The sequence below is a fragment of the Tasmannia lanceolata genome, unplaced genomic scaffold, assembly GCF_043159265.1.
Source record: "Tasmannia lanceolata isolate RefF3 unplaced genomic scaffold, GAP_Taslan_0.1 ptg000005l, whole genome shotgun sequence".
Classification (NCBI taxonomy): domain Eukaryota; kingdom Viridiplantae; phylum Streptophyta; class Magnoliopsida; order Canellales; family Winteraceae; genus Tasmannia; species Tasmannia lanceolata.
This window is the reverse complement of record NW_027518682.1, coordinates 18,038,157-18,054,019: the sequence shown is the minus strand read 5'-3', so window position 1 is coordinate 18,054,019 and position 15,863 is coordinate 18,038,157. Positions and strand designations below refer to the sequence as shown.

The following is a 15,863-nucleotide window of genomic DNA, read 5'->3' as shown; positions in this document are numbered from 1 at the left end:
TTGTCAAACTCTTACAAGTTGTACGAGTCAACTCTTGAGTCGAGTCATTGGGCTTTCGAGTCGAGTCGCATGGGTGATTCGCCTTTGTTGAAAACTCTTACGAGTTGCCTGATGACTCTTACGAGTCGCTGCGAGTTGAGCCGAAAGACTAAGACTCTTACGAGTCAAGCCGAGTTGAAAAACTTGGAAGTCGGAACTGAGAACTTAATTATTATTATTTTTGAATGGTAGGCAGTTGCATTAAATGAGAAAAAAAAGATCGAGAAGGTATATATACAAATAAAGAGATAGGAAAACAAAAACAAGAACAAGCCCCACTGCAAGGGTCAAGGTGAAACAGAGTCAAATAGCTCCACTCTCTTCGTAGAGACACCGCATCTAGCTAAACTGCCGCCACACCATTAGCTGATCTCTTAACATGATGGAAATAAATCTATGCATCTCCTAACCTGTCTTGGATTTCATCGAAGAAAGAGGCAAATCTCCAAGGGAAGGAATGAGAGCCACTGATCCACTTTATCACATTGAGTGAGTCTCCTTCTACTACTACATTATTCTTAAGATACCTTATTCCCTGGTAGATAGCACGCACTATTCAGCTTCATTAGCGTCTACGACTCCAAGGAGACCTGCAAAATCCCATTTCATAGCTTCAAATTCATCCCTCAAGACTCCCCCAATTCCGGCAGGACCAGGGTTCCCCATGATAGATCCGTAAAAGTTTAGCTTCAAAAAACCATGTGCGGGAGGTTCCCAGTCTTGGACAATCTTGGGTTCTTAACCGAACTACAACAAATCTCCTTCCAACCATACCATAAATCATGAGTAGATACAAATCTAAAGCAAGGAAGGGTTTTCACCCATGATTAAGTTCCAACCAAAACATAATTATTTTTGTGCATGCAAGTTACAAGCATATGGTTATTTATATTTTTGGCATAGTGGATCATATATGTGCTATTGGTTTATAATTTTTTACATGGTTCATCTTTTAATATATGATTATATTTTTTTAACTAAGTTTCTGTGTTTGTCAAAAACTCTTACGAGTCACGAGTCGAGTTGAGTCATAAAATTAAGAAATCGAGTCACGAGTCGAGTCGCAGGTTGAAATGGTTAAAAAAATATGCAGGTCATTCTCATTAAATCTCTCTTAGTAATTTGACTTGCACCATCTTCATTAGACCTGTCTGCAAGTCGGATTATCAGACCCAATCCCAATCCCAGAACCATTTGCCACGTCCAATGTTTTCTCATTAACAATCATGGATTATCATTTAAAAAAAAAAACAACAACCATGGATTGTCATATCTGCAGCAACAAAATATTATCTCCAGTTTTGAAGTTTTTCTTTGTAATTCAGAATCTGGTCATGAGTTGGTCAGTATTTGGGTTCCCATTTCATTTTATCCTATACTAGAAAAACATGCACATTTATCTTTGTAAAAAGAACATATATTTATCTGGAGAAATGCTTATTCAAATTAAGTATGATGTCTTTCAAACATTTTAGCTCCATCATTATCAGCTCAACCATCAATGCACATTGGTTCATTCACAAGCAACAATGATTTCATAGAGTTAATGTCGAACCATTTTCATTCCACTTCCATTGGCAACCATTGTTGACAAATGATTATATCAGACGATTCTCCCATGGATGGCCTTTGTTGAATTCAAAACTTTGTCCTGGGCATGATAAAAGAGAATTTGTGTATATCAGACATGCCCTGTTTGAATTTGTATCCCTATGATCACTTGACATGCACTCTCTTACCGAGTGTTTGCCCTTAAACACATTCTGAATCCTTTGTGTGTGTGTCAACCCTTTCCATATGCCCACATTTGCACGTATTAGTAGGGGTGTAAATGGATATTCGAAAATTCGATTACCGTCTGCATCCGAATCCGTTTAAAGCGAATATTATCCGGATCCGTTTCAAGCGGATATTATCCGAATCCGTTTATGAGATATCCGGCTCTTAGCAGATGCGAATCTGGTAAATGGTATATCCGATCCGTTTAACATCCGAATCCGAGAAGTAAATCCCTTTTATTTATTATTAATAATATCATTAATATTTATTTTTAGTAATGACACACTATCTTTTGTTTCTAAAAGAAAAGTGAAATTTCTTTTTAGAAAAAAGCAAAAACAAAAAGTGTTTTGGGCAGGAAATGAAGTAATCTCTCATTTTAAGGGCATTCTTGAAATTTGACATGGCTTCTTTATGAAGCAACAAATGTGGGTTGTAGGATGAAAGAGACAAATGGATGATGGTGATTGAATGAAGATGTCATAGTTTCTAAAGAATTCTAGAGCAAAAAGGCCATAGTCATTGATGGTAAATGGACGACTGTAGAAAGATAAAGTGCTGTAATACAATGTTCAAATTTATCGGATAAACGGATGCGGATAATATCCGAATTCGAACAATATCCGACGAATACGAATTCGGTAATAGATATTAAATATCCGTCAAATTCGAATCTGAATCCGAATTCTGATAGTGTATACTGTAATCGAATTCGGATATAGCCATATCCGATTCGAATTCGATCCGTTTACACCCCTACGTATTAGTTACCCTAGTGGACTTGCAAGATAAGGATCATCCGATGGCCACAATATATGGAAGATCTCCGTTAAGCTATTGTTGCATGTACTGCAGGCCTTATATATGGTAGGGCCCACCATATTTAATTGTGTCACAAAATCCATCTCAGATTGAAGGCCAGAGGTTACTTAAATTTGTGCTCATTGGCATGTGTGGGTGAAAGATCATAGCACTATGATCTGAACTTAAGTCCACTTACACCCAACTCTCTATCATCTTTACACGTGGCAGATGATTGGCACGTGTGGCCCACACTACTAGATGCCACCCACGGATAGGGCCACAATGCAAGAATCTTCACCAAATTGGTGATAACTTTGGATTGCGTGGACCCCATCTAGTTATTTGGGTCCCACGTATCCTATGGAGGACACCTTGCTAATGGAGCCTGGTGTGTTCTGTTGTCCCATCCTTGCTGTAATCTGTTGTTACCATGAATAAAATTTCGTTACCTTTAAAAACAAAAACATATCATGTGGAGGAAGCCGTACCAAGATGGAAGAGACTCCATTGTCATTATAAAATTTCTTTACCTCTACAAAAAAATATCAACACTTATTTCTCGTTAAGAAAAGCTAATCATTCAAAGTGAAAGGAAGGAGTGTCCAAACCAAGATGGAAGAGACTCCATTGTCAACTGTCAAGCCTAAAATTTAGGAAGCAAACTACTGTTTTTCACCGCCATTAAGTAGGAGATGCAAACACCACTACCTAGATAAGGTCCAGATTGAAATTATCATCATTTAAGATCAAAGACTTCCATTGAGAAAACCCTTTTTTCTTCTTTTCTTTGTTCAAGTAAGATGGGTTTTGTGCTGTTGGCAAGACAGAATCCAGTCCAATTAATGATATATTCCCCACATCACATCTTATCTTCATGTGATGAAGAACTAGAGCTAGAGGTAGAGTTTTTGCAAAAAAGAATAGTATTCAACGCGAATAAAGATTTATCACAATATACATCCATGCTGAAAAACCCCAGATGAAGAAATTTACATCAGTGTCGTTCTCAGACAACCAGTCAAACCGACACATTCCATTATCTTCACGTGTGAGATGAATCCACTCTTCAACTTGCTTTCCCTAGTGGTCAATTTTGATTCAGTACAGCTGATGCTCATCTTTCAACCCATTGAGAAGAAGAAGATATGCGATACCCAAATCTTATCTTTAGTTACTAACCAGTGAAAAAGCAAAAGAACATTCTTCTGAATGATTCTTTTCCGTGTAAAGACTTTCAATGTCTACTGTTGGCTGAAGTACTTCATATTTATTCGCTTTCCAAATAATTTTGTTTATTAGTTATGGTGGTCCGTATGAATCTTTAAAAAGTATGAAGCATGTACTTGAGTGTGATCTTCTTGTTGAAGTTTGGACCTTTGACTAGGCTATTTGGAAATGGATTGAATTTATACTTTAGAGCTTATCTCACTTTCTGAAAATCACTCTTTGGATGATTCTAATCTTCTCGTAATTCACCTGCACAGGAGGGGTCAGTGAATAAAAAGAGCAACAGTCCATTCAAGTCCTCCAAATGGATGGTTAGGATTGTCTGCATTTGAATGAATTATTGTGATAGACGCTCTAATCCACGGCGCACAATTTTCATCCCTGTGATGACTCTTTTGATTTTATGAAATGAATAAAACCCGCCATTCAAAATAAAAATAAAAATGAAATGAATAAAACCGCATTAGGATTATTTTGATTCTTCCTGCGTAGTTCCTATCTATTTTGGATTTTGAGAACCGGTTGTGAGTTTAAAACTGATTATCTCCAAATTAAACATAAATGTGAGCCCAACCAAAACAAAAAGGGCTTAAGATCATCTTCTCCTTGCCATTTCAAAATAAAAATAAAAATCATCTTCTCGTTCTATAAATCATAGGCAGAGAAAACTTAATTAGAAATTGTTGGCTACATGTTATATTGATTTATCGCTATGTATAGGTAATTAATTTAGAGAAAAGTGTTCCTGTGCTCTAGCTCAGATAAGCTTATCTGAGCTAGAACTAAAAAACACATGTGACCCCGCATTTTTTTCCAAAGCATTCATTTGGAAGGCCCTTCCATGGATAGGGTGTGTACCAAAAATAAGCCCTATAGGATCATCCTAACCTTGTCATTTGTGGGGGGGGGGGGGGAAATGGGTAGAAACATGGACACACAGTGTCTATCCATTTTCCCCCTCCACCTTTAATTGGGTTAGGATGATCCTATCGATCTGATTTTTGGTACACACCCTATCCGTGGAAGGGCCTTCCAAATGAATGCTTTGGATGCCCTAAAAAATGTGGGGCCACATGTGTTTTTGAGCTAGAGCTCAGATAAGCTCAGAAATACTTTCCTCATTAATTTATAGATAATATATTATTTATAAATAGGGTGTTTCATTTTCAAAAATAAAATAAAATAGTAGGGTGTTTCATTTTCAAAAAAAAAATTAATAGAGTGTTTCTTGTTGATTTTTTTTTTTTTTTTTTGAGACGATTGTCAGTATGGTATCAGAGCTTTATTTTAAGGTGATTTGGAGGGGTATTTCAAATTCTACACCCATACACTATTCTGCATCTGACCAGCTTTTACGTTCTTCTTCTCTTTCTAGCCTTTCATTAATGTTTAGTCTTTCCTTCACTTGTTTTATCTTTAGTTTATTTTTGGGATTTGCTAGGCACCATTGCAGAAGGCATTTTGCGGAGCTGCTGTTGCAAGAGAGAGCAGCCACATAGGCTCAGATTCTGTCTTATCCATTTAATTCATCAGAGGTGGCTGCTCTCTCAAGCAACAGCTGCTCCGCAAAATGCCTTCGAATGGGCCTTAGCAAATCCCTTCGTTTTTTTCAATTATTCTTCTTCAGGAGGCATTCATGCATCCTTTGTTTTCATGGATTTCCGCTACGCTATATAAAATAAAACGAAGAAGATTGGCACTGCATTCTGATTGTCCCATGCTTTCTCGGGAAATATTTAGAGAGGCCTGAAAGATTGAAGATAAGATTCATGCTTTCTCACGAAATATTTAGAGACGTCTAAACGATTGAGGATGAGATTCAAAGAAGGTAAAAGATTCAAAGTGAAAGATTCAAACAAGGTACAAAGGACTATCTGATATTTTGGTCAGTTGCTTGGAAATGACTTCCACTCTCCATCTTCAAACTACAAGGACATAAAAAAAGAGAATATAAGGATCGAATGTTTTGAAAGAATAAAGAGTCCACCCATGGAGAGAGAGAGAGAGAGAGAGAGAGAGGAACAATGATCAAATGAGAGAGGGATGCGTTGTGCCCGGGTGCCGAACCTCCTTTATTCTAAGAGATGGTGACTTTACATACAAAGTCTTACAAGTCATGAAGTCTCAGGTGGCTCTTCATCTTTCATGCAGAAAAGTTAACTGACGAATCTACATTGTGATTTAAACATGCTCTTGTGGTTTTAGTCATGGGAAATGATTCGGCCAAGAAATCTAACAATAGAATTTCGATATGCTGTGGTACTGTTGTAGATTTCTTTACCATTTTGGTTGGGATTTAAAGGCTAAGCAGCATGTCTTCCTCTTGTACTTCTTTTATTTTTATCAATAAAAACTCAGGGACTGCCCTGGTTCTTAGATAAATTCAAATTTTCAAAAAATAAAACAAATAAATTAAATAAAAAAGAGAGACTCTTTATCGCCGTCCAATACTTGATAAGGCGAAGTGGATCCCAGTGGTTGAAAACTTTTTAAGAGATGATAGAATCTAGAGAGACTCACATGACCCCACGATCAAAGATGAAATGAGATAATAAGATTGCCCATATAGGAATTTTGCTGTTTCCCATATGTTTTAAGTTTTGCTTATCTTCCTATTGTAGTTTGACCACTCTTTTCTTCTAGGATGCTCCCTTTTTAGGTTAGAACCTTTCTTGTCTCTTTTTTCTTCTGTTTAGGACGAAGAGTTATGTTGACATTGGTGCAAAGTTTAAATTATGAACGTTTCTATTTAGCATACGACGCCCACTAAAGTATTGTGGCCATCATTAGTTTTGAAATGTTTTCATACGATTTTAAGACAAACAAGGCGTGGAATTTTAGCCACCAATTCACCAAGGATTAGGCACAGCTATTTGGAGCAAGAACCACAAAGGTCCACAACCACCCACATATCACAGATGACCAGAGCTCACATTACACATTAAAGTGATGTGAATTAGGAGGTGATATGTCAAACAAATGTGGGTGGGCGTTCACATTGGACATGTGGCTGGATCCCACCTGCCCACTTGTCTGAGGATGAGATTGGAATTCTTCTTCATCCTAACTTTCGGTTTGTCCTTATCCTTGTTTGCTCAATATAAGGAGAGAAACGTAGGGATTGTATCCATAGTGAGATAGTTTCGAGTGGGGTAACAAGAAGAGCTTATTGTGTTCTCCATTTCTTATATGAGAAGAAGAATGAGAGCTATTTCTCTTACTGATGCAAGGTTCAACGCCAATTTGGACAAGGACCATAATCAACATGGGGTTGTAGTTGAAGAGATTAAAGGACTCATTAGAGTCTACAAGGATGGCCACGTGGAACGACCCCCAATTGTCGCCAATGTGGATTGTACACAAGTTGTAGAGTCCGATGTGGCTTCTCAAGATGTGTCAATAGACAATTTCACGGGCATATGGGCACGTATCTACGTGCCCAAACGCCAATCCAAGCTCCCCATACTAATTTACTTCCATGGCGGGGGATTTTGTGTCGGCTCAGCGGCATGGAAATGTTACCACGATTTCCTTTCTACTTTGTCTTCCAAGGCCAATTGCTTAATCATGTCGGTGAACTATCGTCTCGCGCCGGAGAACCCTCTTCCGGCGGCCTATGATGATGGCATTGGTGCTGTTAAGTGGGTCAGGCAACAATCACTCAATGGCACGGGGGATCATCAAAGTTGGTGGTCCACCCGTTGCGACTTCTCGAAAGTGTTCCTATGTGGGGACAGTGCTGGTGGCACCATAGCATACAATGTAGCCACACGGCTTGGGTTAGAGTCCACCACTCTAAAGCCATTATGTCTCAAAGGGGTCATCCTAATACAACCCTTCTTTGGTGGAGAGGCGCGAACATCTTCGGAGAAGTACACAGTGCAACCATCAAACTCGGCGCTCAGTTTGAAGTCGTCGGACGTCTATTGGAGCTTAGCCCTGCCGTTAGGGGTGAACCGGGACCATCAGTGGTGCAACCCTTTGTCTAAGGGGTCGACCAAGTTGGAGGATTTGAGGGTCCCACCAGTTTTAGTGTGCCTTTCAGAGATGGATATATTGAAGGATAGGAACCTGGAGTTTTGTGAAGCCATGAGAAGGGCAGGAAAGAGATTGGAGTATGTGATGTACATGGGCGTGGGGCATTCTTTCCAAGTCCTCCATAACTACCCACTCTCACAACCCCGAACCCTTGATATGATATCACATATCAAGGCCTTCATTAATCCATAGAACTCGATTTTCTGATTCTCTATGCTGCATTTATGTGCTTAAGTTAGAGGCTTCTTCTCTTTTGTGATCAAATTACACATATACTAGCAATCAGAATGTCTAATCCCAAACATGGGTTTACCACTTAATTCAGCTTTAATTAGTTTACCTGGAATCTCTCTCTCTCTCTCTCTCTCTCTCTCTCTCTCTCTCTCTCTCTCTCTCTCTCATGTGCGCGCTCAAGCTTGCCAAACATGCCCTAAAAAGCCGTTTGGATCATGGAAAACCAAATTTAGGTAACAGCATTCCAAGGACTACTAGGTTTGCAGTTTTCCTTGAGAATATGAAGAATCTTTAATTTGGGAAAAAAAAATCCATGGAAAATGAGTTGCTCCCTGTTTCGATTGCAGGAAAAACATTTCATGTAGGAAAATTTTGTCTCCATTGCTTACTTGGAGGGATATCATTATAAATTGAAGGTCCCTGTCAATAAAACTTAAATTGTTGTAGTTCATGTTCCTTTTTTCAATGGTAATCAAACAATGGAAAAGTGCGAAATTTTGAAAAAAAATTTCATGCCCAAACCTTTCCTGAAAATTCTTGCAATCCAAACAAGGTCTTAAGAGGCAGTTTGCAAAATTTTACATGAAAATGGATATTTATGAGCCTGGTAAACTAATTTTTCATGAATTTCTACCAAAAATTTCCCCAAGGAAATTTGCAAACCTATCACACCACGGAACCATTTTGAAATTTCTAGTCAAAATGGCGCCGTACGATGAAACGGACCAATAGTGGGGCCAGTGTTAATTAGATTTAACAGCACAATAAGCACATTTTGTGGAAAAATGGGTGAAAATTTTGTTTCACTTAATAGGCCCCACCTTTTGGTTGATCTGTACCATCCATCTGATAGATCCGACATTGGAAATATGATTATTTGCAAATAATGGCCATAATCACTTTTGTCCTACATTTTTTAGCTGCAGAGAGCATTATAAGGAATTGTAACAGCCTTTGACAGCTGGTTAAACAAAATGTAAATGAAGAATGGAGTCAGTATCAGCCCCCTATGTTAATTGCTTCCAAAAGGCATTCATACGGTTGGTGCACCTATGGTTCTTAAGGCTATTGATGGCGAGGAAAGAGAAAGAAAATCATTCAATTTCTACTCTAGTTGGGGGCTTACTGGAGATTCGAGCGTAATGGCTGGTGGTAATGAGGTGCTGCTAAAGAACTGTGGGTGTGTCTAGAATGCAATTGATTCGAGCTTTATTTCCTTGCAAGTCATACCCGTACATTAAAGGCCTACTCGTCTAGGGCTGCACAAAAAACCAGCCAAACCGATAAACCGAACCGAACCGGGCCTTTCGGTTTGGTATGGTTCGGTTTTTCTTGACACTGGTTCGGTCACGGTTAAGGCTTTTACATAACCGAACCGAAAAACCGATATTCGGTTCGGTTGACGGTTTATTAGTTTTAATCCGAAAATGAACCGAACCGAACCGATGAGAAACTGTAGACACCCCATTTTGGCCATCCCATGTAGACGCCCATTTTTGCCCGCCCCCCTAACTCAAAATTGCACCTCCTTTCTTTTGTCTTCTAATTAGAGGGCATTTACCATTTTGGGTAGTCTAGGGGTAATTCTGTCATTCTAGCCACTCTAAGGGTATCAACCCTAGATATAAATGCAACATAAAAGCCTTTTTTGAGGGAGAATGTTTATTTTGGAGCTTGGGCTAGAGGTAGAAAGCTACAAATTGCAGAGAGAGGAGAGGGTTGGAGTGTGAGAGAGAATGAGCAAAAGAGAGAGCTAAGAGTTTGAGGGAGAGAGAATAGAGAGAAGGGAAGGGAAGGAGGGGAGTGAAGAGAGGGTTGGAGTATCAACCGTAGATCTGTATTAAAGCTGAACCAAAAACTGGATAAACCGTGAACTGAACTGAACCGGTCAAAATCGGTTCGATTATGGTTTGGATTTTTTCCAAACCGATGGGATTCGTTCAGTTCAAAAAACCTCCCTAAACTGAACTGGACTGAACCGTGTGCAGTCCTACTCATCACTGCGATCTTATTCCCACCATGTTATATTGGATTTATCAAAGCTAGGACCCTAGTAAGAGCTCCGAGCACCACATTATATTATGATGAAGACAAGCCCTACTGAAGCATTCTTCATAAACAAAAGGTGTTATTAGACTTTATATTACATGGGTGTGATAACCTCTACCCCCAGAAGGGATTTGCTAGGGCCCTGAATAAGACAAAATCTGCTAAAAAGTGAGCCTGTTCTCTCCTGGAAAAGTCAGCCGCGAAATGGCTTTCTGCAAAATTGCCTAGCAAATCCAATCCCGAAATATGGACATCAGTCGTAACTCAGCTAGAATATTGTCACTAACATTTTTTTAAAGCCAATGAAGACCATTATTAAAACCAGAGAAGAAACGTTATGGCTACAAAAAGGGAAGTGACATTTACGACCCTCTAGATCACCAGGGACACCCAGCGCCTAGGGTATCAATGACTAAAGGGGGCCTAAATGTACTTGACGTCAGCCCAAGGAAAAACATACAAAAGAACAACAAACACAATCAACCATGAAGGAGGAACCCCATCAACTATGAAGGAGGAACCCCATGCCAACCGTCAAAGTCCTCTCAACCCCCCTCATACCAAGCAAAAGACATCTATATCACATATCAAGATTAGCTCCCAACTCAAGAATATCGAATATGAAGTGAGCTAAGCTACAAGGGCCCGGTATAATCTCTCTGCCAAGGCAATGCATTTGATGGATCGCCTTCAAACTATAAATCACTGGAAAAGCCAGATTTGGATAAGTGAAACCCAGTGAATATAGCATGCATTTACAATTCATTGGAATCTGCAACCCCAAATAGTGAAGATCTTTGCCACCTCTCATTGACATCAAACACTTCTCCAATTCCTGGAGGCTGCGGAATGCTCTACATTCAAGTTCAACTTTAGGGAATTAATCGCGTTGAAAGTGTCTTACCACTATCCTATCTTTTGTCAGGAAGCTAAAACAAATCTCTCTCCATTCCTGTAAAACATCCAACAGATGGGTCGCCGAAGAGATGATGATCATATAACCAAATCAACAGTCACAGCGACTTATAACTCCATCAAAGATCCTTCTATTATGCTTCAATCCAGACAAACTTATGGGCACACAATTCGAATTTGGTCTGTTCCAGCCAAAAAAAAAACTTCTCTCTTGCCAAATTTGGCTGAAAGTGACCAAAACTCGAGACCAAAGTGACAACGATGATGCCAGTATGCCACAATGATCAGATCGGGTAACTGTTGGTCAATTATGGTCGACTACGCATTCTGAGAAATTTCAAAGTCCCATATTACATTTCGATCTTTAAAGAAAACAAGGCAAGACCAGCAATTTAGATCGAAGTCTGGGTATTTCTAGTGCCAGCAATCTTGACAAGCCTGGCAATTTTGTTTTCACATTTCTTTAATATATTAAAAGAAATAAAAACCCAAGAAACCAGAGTAAAAAAATAACTAACGAATCAGAGCAGATGGATCATGTTGACAAGGAGTTCAAATATGATCCCATATTAGCTAATCTATCAGTTAAATTCTCTTATTATTATATATTTGAATGCTAATTCGAATCTACCATCATAAATACCCTGACTTTAGCCAACCATTAAACATATACTGAGAAACATACCAATGACTCATCCACATAGAGGGGGCCTAGTTTTCCATCCACAGCTTATCAGCAAACTCGAAAGGAAAGGAGTTGGAGCGGTAGAAAGAACACAGCTTCAGAAAGAAATGCTAGGGCATTCAGGGGGTTGACAAAGAGTTTATTATTCCTGTATACAAAGGTGATAGCATTAACCACATCTTGGGTTAAGACCCTTCCTACCTTATTAGCAAACTCAAAAAGAATGAGTTGGAGTGGTAGAAAGGGCACAACTTCAGAAAGAAATGCTAGGCATTCAGGGGGTTGACAAAGAGTTTATTATTCCTGTATACCAAGGTTAGAATAAACCATATCTTGGGTTAAGACCCTTCCTACCTTCAGGTTCATCTCTTGTTACGATCTATGTGGGAATGGAGAGATAGCAGGCAGACATCCCAAATCCAAGTTGGGAACCCCCTAGCCAAGGCTCGTTAAAGCTTAACTTTGACGGATCGAGTGTAGGTAACCCAAGGCCGGCCGGGTTACTGTAGTTCTTAGGGGCAAGAAGGGTGTGACTAGATGGGCCTTCTCGGGACCGATGAAACTGAGGTTACAGGTCATGAGCATAGAGAGCATGGACCTTTTTTTTTTTTTTTTAATGGTTAGAGAGCATGGACGTCAGCAACTAAGATTATAAATGGGGACTCCCTCAATGTAATAAGGTGGGTGAGCAGGAGTAGACCGTATCCGTGGAGATTCAAGCAGATGCTTGATGAGATTTTGATCTAGCAGGAGTCAACATGCTTCGGTGATTTATGAGAATGTGCGGAGGGTGGCAAACTCAAATGCTGATCGGTTAGCCTGAGCAGGCATAGAAAGGGATAGCCTCGCAATTTCAGCCTTAGGAATCTCCAATTTCAACTGATGCGGATTAAGGATCAAACCAGAGAATTAAAGATGAAACAATTAAGAAGATCTCCATGCATTTAGTTTGCATCTTGATTTCTATGAATTGACACTTGTCGTTCCCATGGACACCTCAACAAAATGCAAAGATCGACACAATATGAATATCAGCCATCTAACAATCGTTTTTCTTTACATATGGATCCTACTCTAGTTTTTGGATTCTTCACAGATTCAACAAGTCTTGGAATACTGATGGAAACATTAGAGAATATTGATAGAAGAATATTGATCAATCTCACATATGTAAACCCTATTTCTTGCATCGAGCTACCTTGTCTTCGTGCGACCAGCCGAATTCTGATATGCGTACATGAAACCGCCCATGAGACCGATCAGACAGCCTGTGACCATCGATGGCCCTCTGATGTTAGGTTTAATCCCTGCAATTGAAAGGAATAAGTCAATGAGAATGAAGTGAGTAGGAAATAAACCCTAGAGAGAGAGAGAGAGAGAGAGAGAGAGAGAGAGAGAGAGAGATATCCAACGGTGACGGAGACACCAGTGATGGTGAGGAGGCGAAAGTAATCGAGGGTGTTGAAGTTAGCAACTGCCTTTGTGAAGGGAGGGTTCCGATCCACCACCGGGTACTCCGGTTTTGACGAGGATGTGACGTCCTTATTCATCCTCTCTCTCTCTCTCTCTCTCTCTCTAAAGGTCACCACCGGGTATACCGTTTAGATTTTAGAAGAAATGCTTTGTTAGGGGCCTCACTCTAAATCTTTTATGCTCTGTTTGGTTGCCGGGTTTTTTTTGTGCCTAGGAGTTTTGTGGGAGAGTAAGTTAAATTTTGGTCCCATCCCATGTTTGGTTGCCTTTTAGCACTAGGTTTATTTTAATCCCACTCTTGTAATGATTACTTGTGGGGTGAATTTTTTAATCCCACTTTTGTAATGATTGCCTTTTCATCCCATCCCAAGATAACCCCAGGAACCAAAATAAACTCAGGAACAAAAAATAAGCTTGAGAAGAATTTTTTTCTACCCAACAGTTCAAGCAACCAAACAAAGGTTTTTTTTTCTCCCACCATATCTCCCAGGGTATTTTTTTCTCCCATATAACCAAACATGAGATTTTTATTTTACCAGGATACTTCCAGGACTTCTTTTTTTCCCACCTATCTCCCAGGGTATTTTTTTCTCCCACATAACTCCCGGGAACAAAAAAAACCCGGCAACCAAACAGAGCATTATGCCCCAAAAAAATACCCTGATCGTTCAGTCTACATGATTGTGGGACTGCAAACTATGGAAACCTCTATCGATCGGAGGGCTAGGATCATCCTATCGAAATGATTTTGGAGGCACAGCCTATTTACGTTGTGGCCCAACAAATGAACGTTTTGGATCATCCTATCCTATGAAGTATACAAGACAACAATTAGGCAGATAATCACCCAATCAATAAGGGCTTGGATCATTTGATCCAGTCTTTTGGTTGTGGCAGCCCCAAAATCCGTATCCGTTTGGTTGCTCGGTTTTTTTTTTTTCCTAGGATTTATGCAGGAGAATATTTAGTGGTCACATCAGCTTTTCTTGCTGACATCAGCAAAACCTTGTCTTGAAAATGATGGTCTCTCTTTCTCTCTCTACCCTCTCTCTTCACTCATCATTATATCTTTCTCTAATTAATGCTTGTCCCCTTTTTTGTCTCCTACCTTTACCCACATAAATCCCAGGAAAAGAAAAAAACCCGGCAACCAACCGGAGCAGCATTTTTGAAAAGCAAATATTGGGAATTGCAAAATCGTTTAAAAGCACATTTAGAAAAGTTAAAAGTGAAGATTGGAGTGGTATTATTGAAAAGGTGGAGTGGGGATATCAACTCCCTTTTTCAAATACCAATAACGAAACCACGTCGGCAGCCAGCCAAAATGCGTGAATAAGTGAGAAACTGACATTTAGTAGATACAGCCCCTCGTCTTTTTCCCAATGGCTATCACTAGTAACTCCAAACGAAACCCACTGCTCCAATCTTTTACGAAAGGAAGTACAGACGAATCTTCTTAATAAATTAGATTAGAGTTCACACACTGAACAAAGTCTTCTCCCATTCACCAAATAAATTAGATTACAGTTCACACTGCCATTCACCTAACCTTGATCCCCAAACATAACGCCTCCCTCTTTAACCTTTATATATATATGCCCATCTATTGCTATCAACGTTCTCATCTCACAAACGCACACATGAACATGGACATGGAAGCTTATCCTGAATCTGAAGACGACGCTATGTTTACTGATATCAAAAGGCAGATTTTGTTGTTGATGATGGAAGAAGAAGACGTGCTCGATAGCAAATCTCTGATCACTGTCAACAAAAACCCACCTCTAATACCTCTCCAGGCAAGCTTCAATCCTTCTATTGGTTTCAAATCATAAATCCACAGGTTCCCTGAGTTCTTACAACTTTTTGTGAATTATAACAGTTGGGTTCTTTTGATCCTTGGACGCTAAACAGCGATCATCATGGTCTTTTCTGGCCTGAAAACGAAAACTGGACTCCAGGCCCCACCAGAAAAGAGCCAAACAATGTAAGAACTTTGAAGACTATATGTCATCAGAAACATCTCTCTTTCTTTCTCTCCATGGATGTAGGCAAATTATCTTAGAATAAGAAAATTTTCAGGTCGGCTCATGGGGATTATTGCGTAAAGACAGAGACAGCAAGGGAACTGGGGTCTTCATTCCATGTTCTCATTACCAGAGAAAGAAATCGAAGACCGGTTCGTATTTTTTTCATCCTTTATCAGAAACCCAATTCATCAGTGCAGACTTTGTTTTAATGGAATTCAATAATCTTGGTTTTATGACTTACAGAGCGGAAAACCAGAACAAAGCAACCTGTCATGGGAGTCTCTGCAAGCAAGTAGTAGAGTAACTGAAGACTGAATAGAAGATTAGTAAACAATAGCACCTCTGAAAGATACTACCCATATTGGGAAAATAGAATATATATGTGCATGGAAGAAATAATGTGCAATTTGGCGGTCTAAGCCATGGCAAATCATTGTGATATGTACATACACGGAAACATGATATAAAGGAATTACTGCCAGGAAAATAAAACCAGATTCTTTTGAATTTCCATCAATTAGGAAGCCACAATTGCCTAGCGAATCTCCAAAAGTATCTGCACATAGATTTAAACAAATAACCTTTAGAGG

The 15,863-nt window shown here is 39.4% G+C and overlaps 2 protein-coding genes across 2 annotated transcripts; both read left to right on the top strand.

The window, feature by feature from the left end:
- Positions 1-6,966: 6,966 nt before the first annotated feature.
- LOC143876768 (putative carboxylesterase 17) lies at positions 6,967-8,226 on the top strand. The gene has a single exon (XM_077378462.1). It carries the CDS (start codon positions 7,039-7,041, stop codon positions 8,077-8,079), a length of 1,041 nt encoding a protein of 346 aa, XP_077234577.1. The 5' UTR covers positions 6,967-7,038; the 3' UTR covers positions 8,080-8,226.
- Positions 8,227-14,631: 6,405 nt separating this feature from the next.
- On the top strand, positions 14,632-15,840 carry LOC143877793 (uncharacterized). Its single transcript, XM_077380018.1, has 4 exons — positions 14,632-15,042; positions 15,126-15,230; positions 15,326-15,422; positions 15,517-15,840. Exons 1-4 carry the CDS (start codon positions 14,839-14,841, stop codon positions 15,567-15,569), a joined length of 459 nt encoding a protein of 152 aa, XP_077236133.1. The 5' UTR covers positions 14,632-14,838; the 3' UTR covers positions 15,570-15,840.
- The last annotated feature ends 23 nt before the right edge of the window (positions 15,841-15,863 follow it).

Coding starts and splice junctions, on each gene's coding strand:
- LOC143876768 (XM_077378462.1), top strand. CDS start 7,039: ATGAGAAGAAGAATGAGAGCTATTTCTCTTACTGATGCAAGGTTCAAC.
- LOC143877793 (XM_077380018.1), top strand. CDS start 14,839: ATGCCCATCTATTGCTATCAACGTTCTCATCTCACAAACGCACACATG. Junction 15,043..15,125: donor CACCTCTAATACCTCTCCAG/GCAAGCTTCAAT, acceptor GAATTATAACAG/TTGGGTTCTTTTGATCCTTG. Junction 15,423..15,516: donor GAGAAAGAAATCGAAGACCG/GTTCGTATTTTT, acceptor TATGACTTACAG/AGCGGAAAACCAGAACAAAG.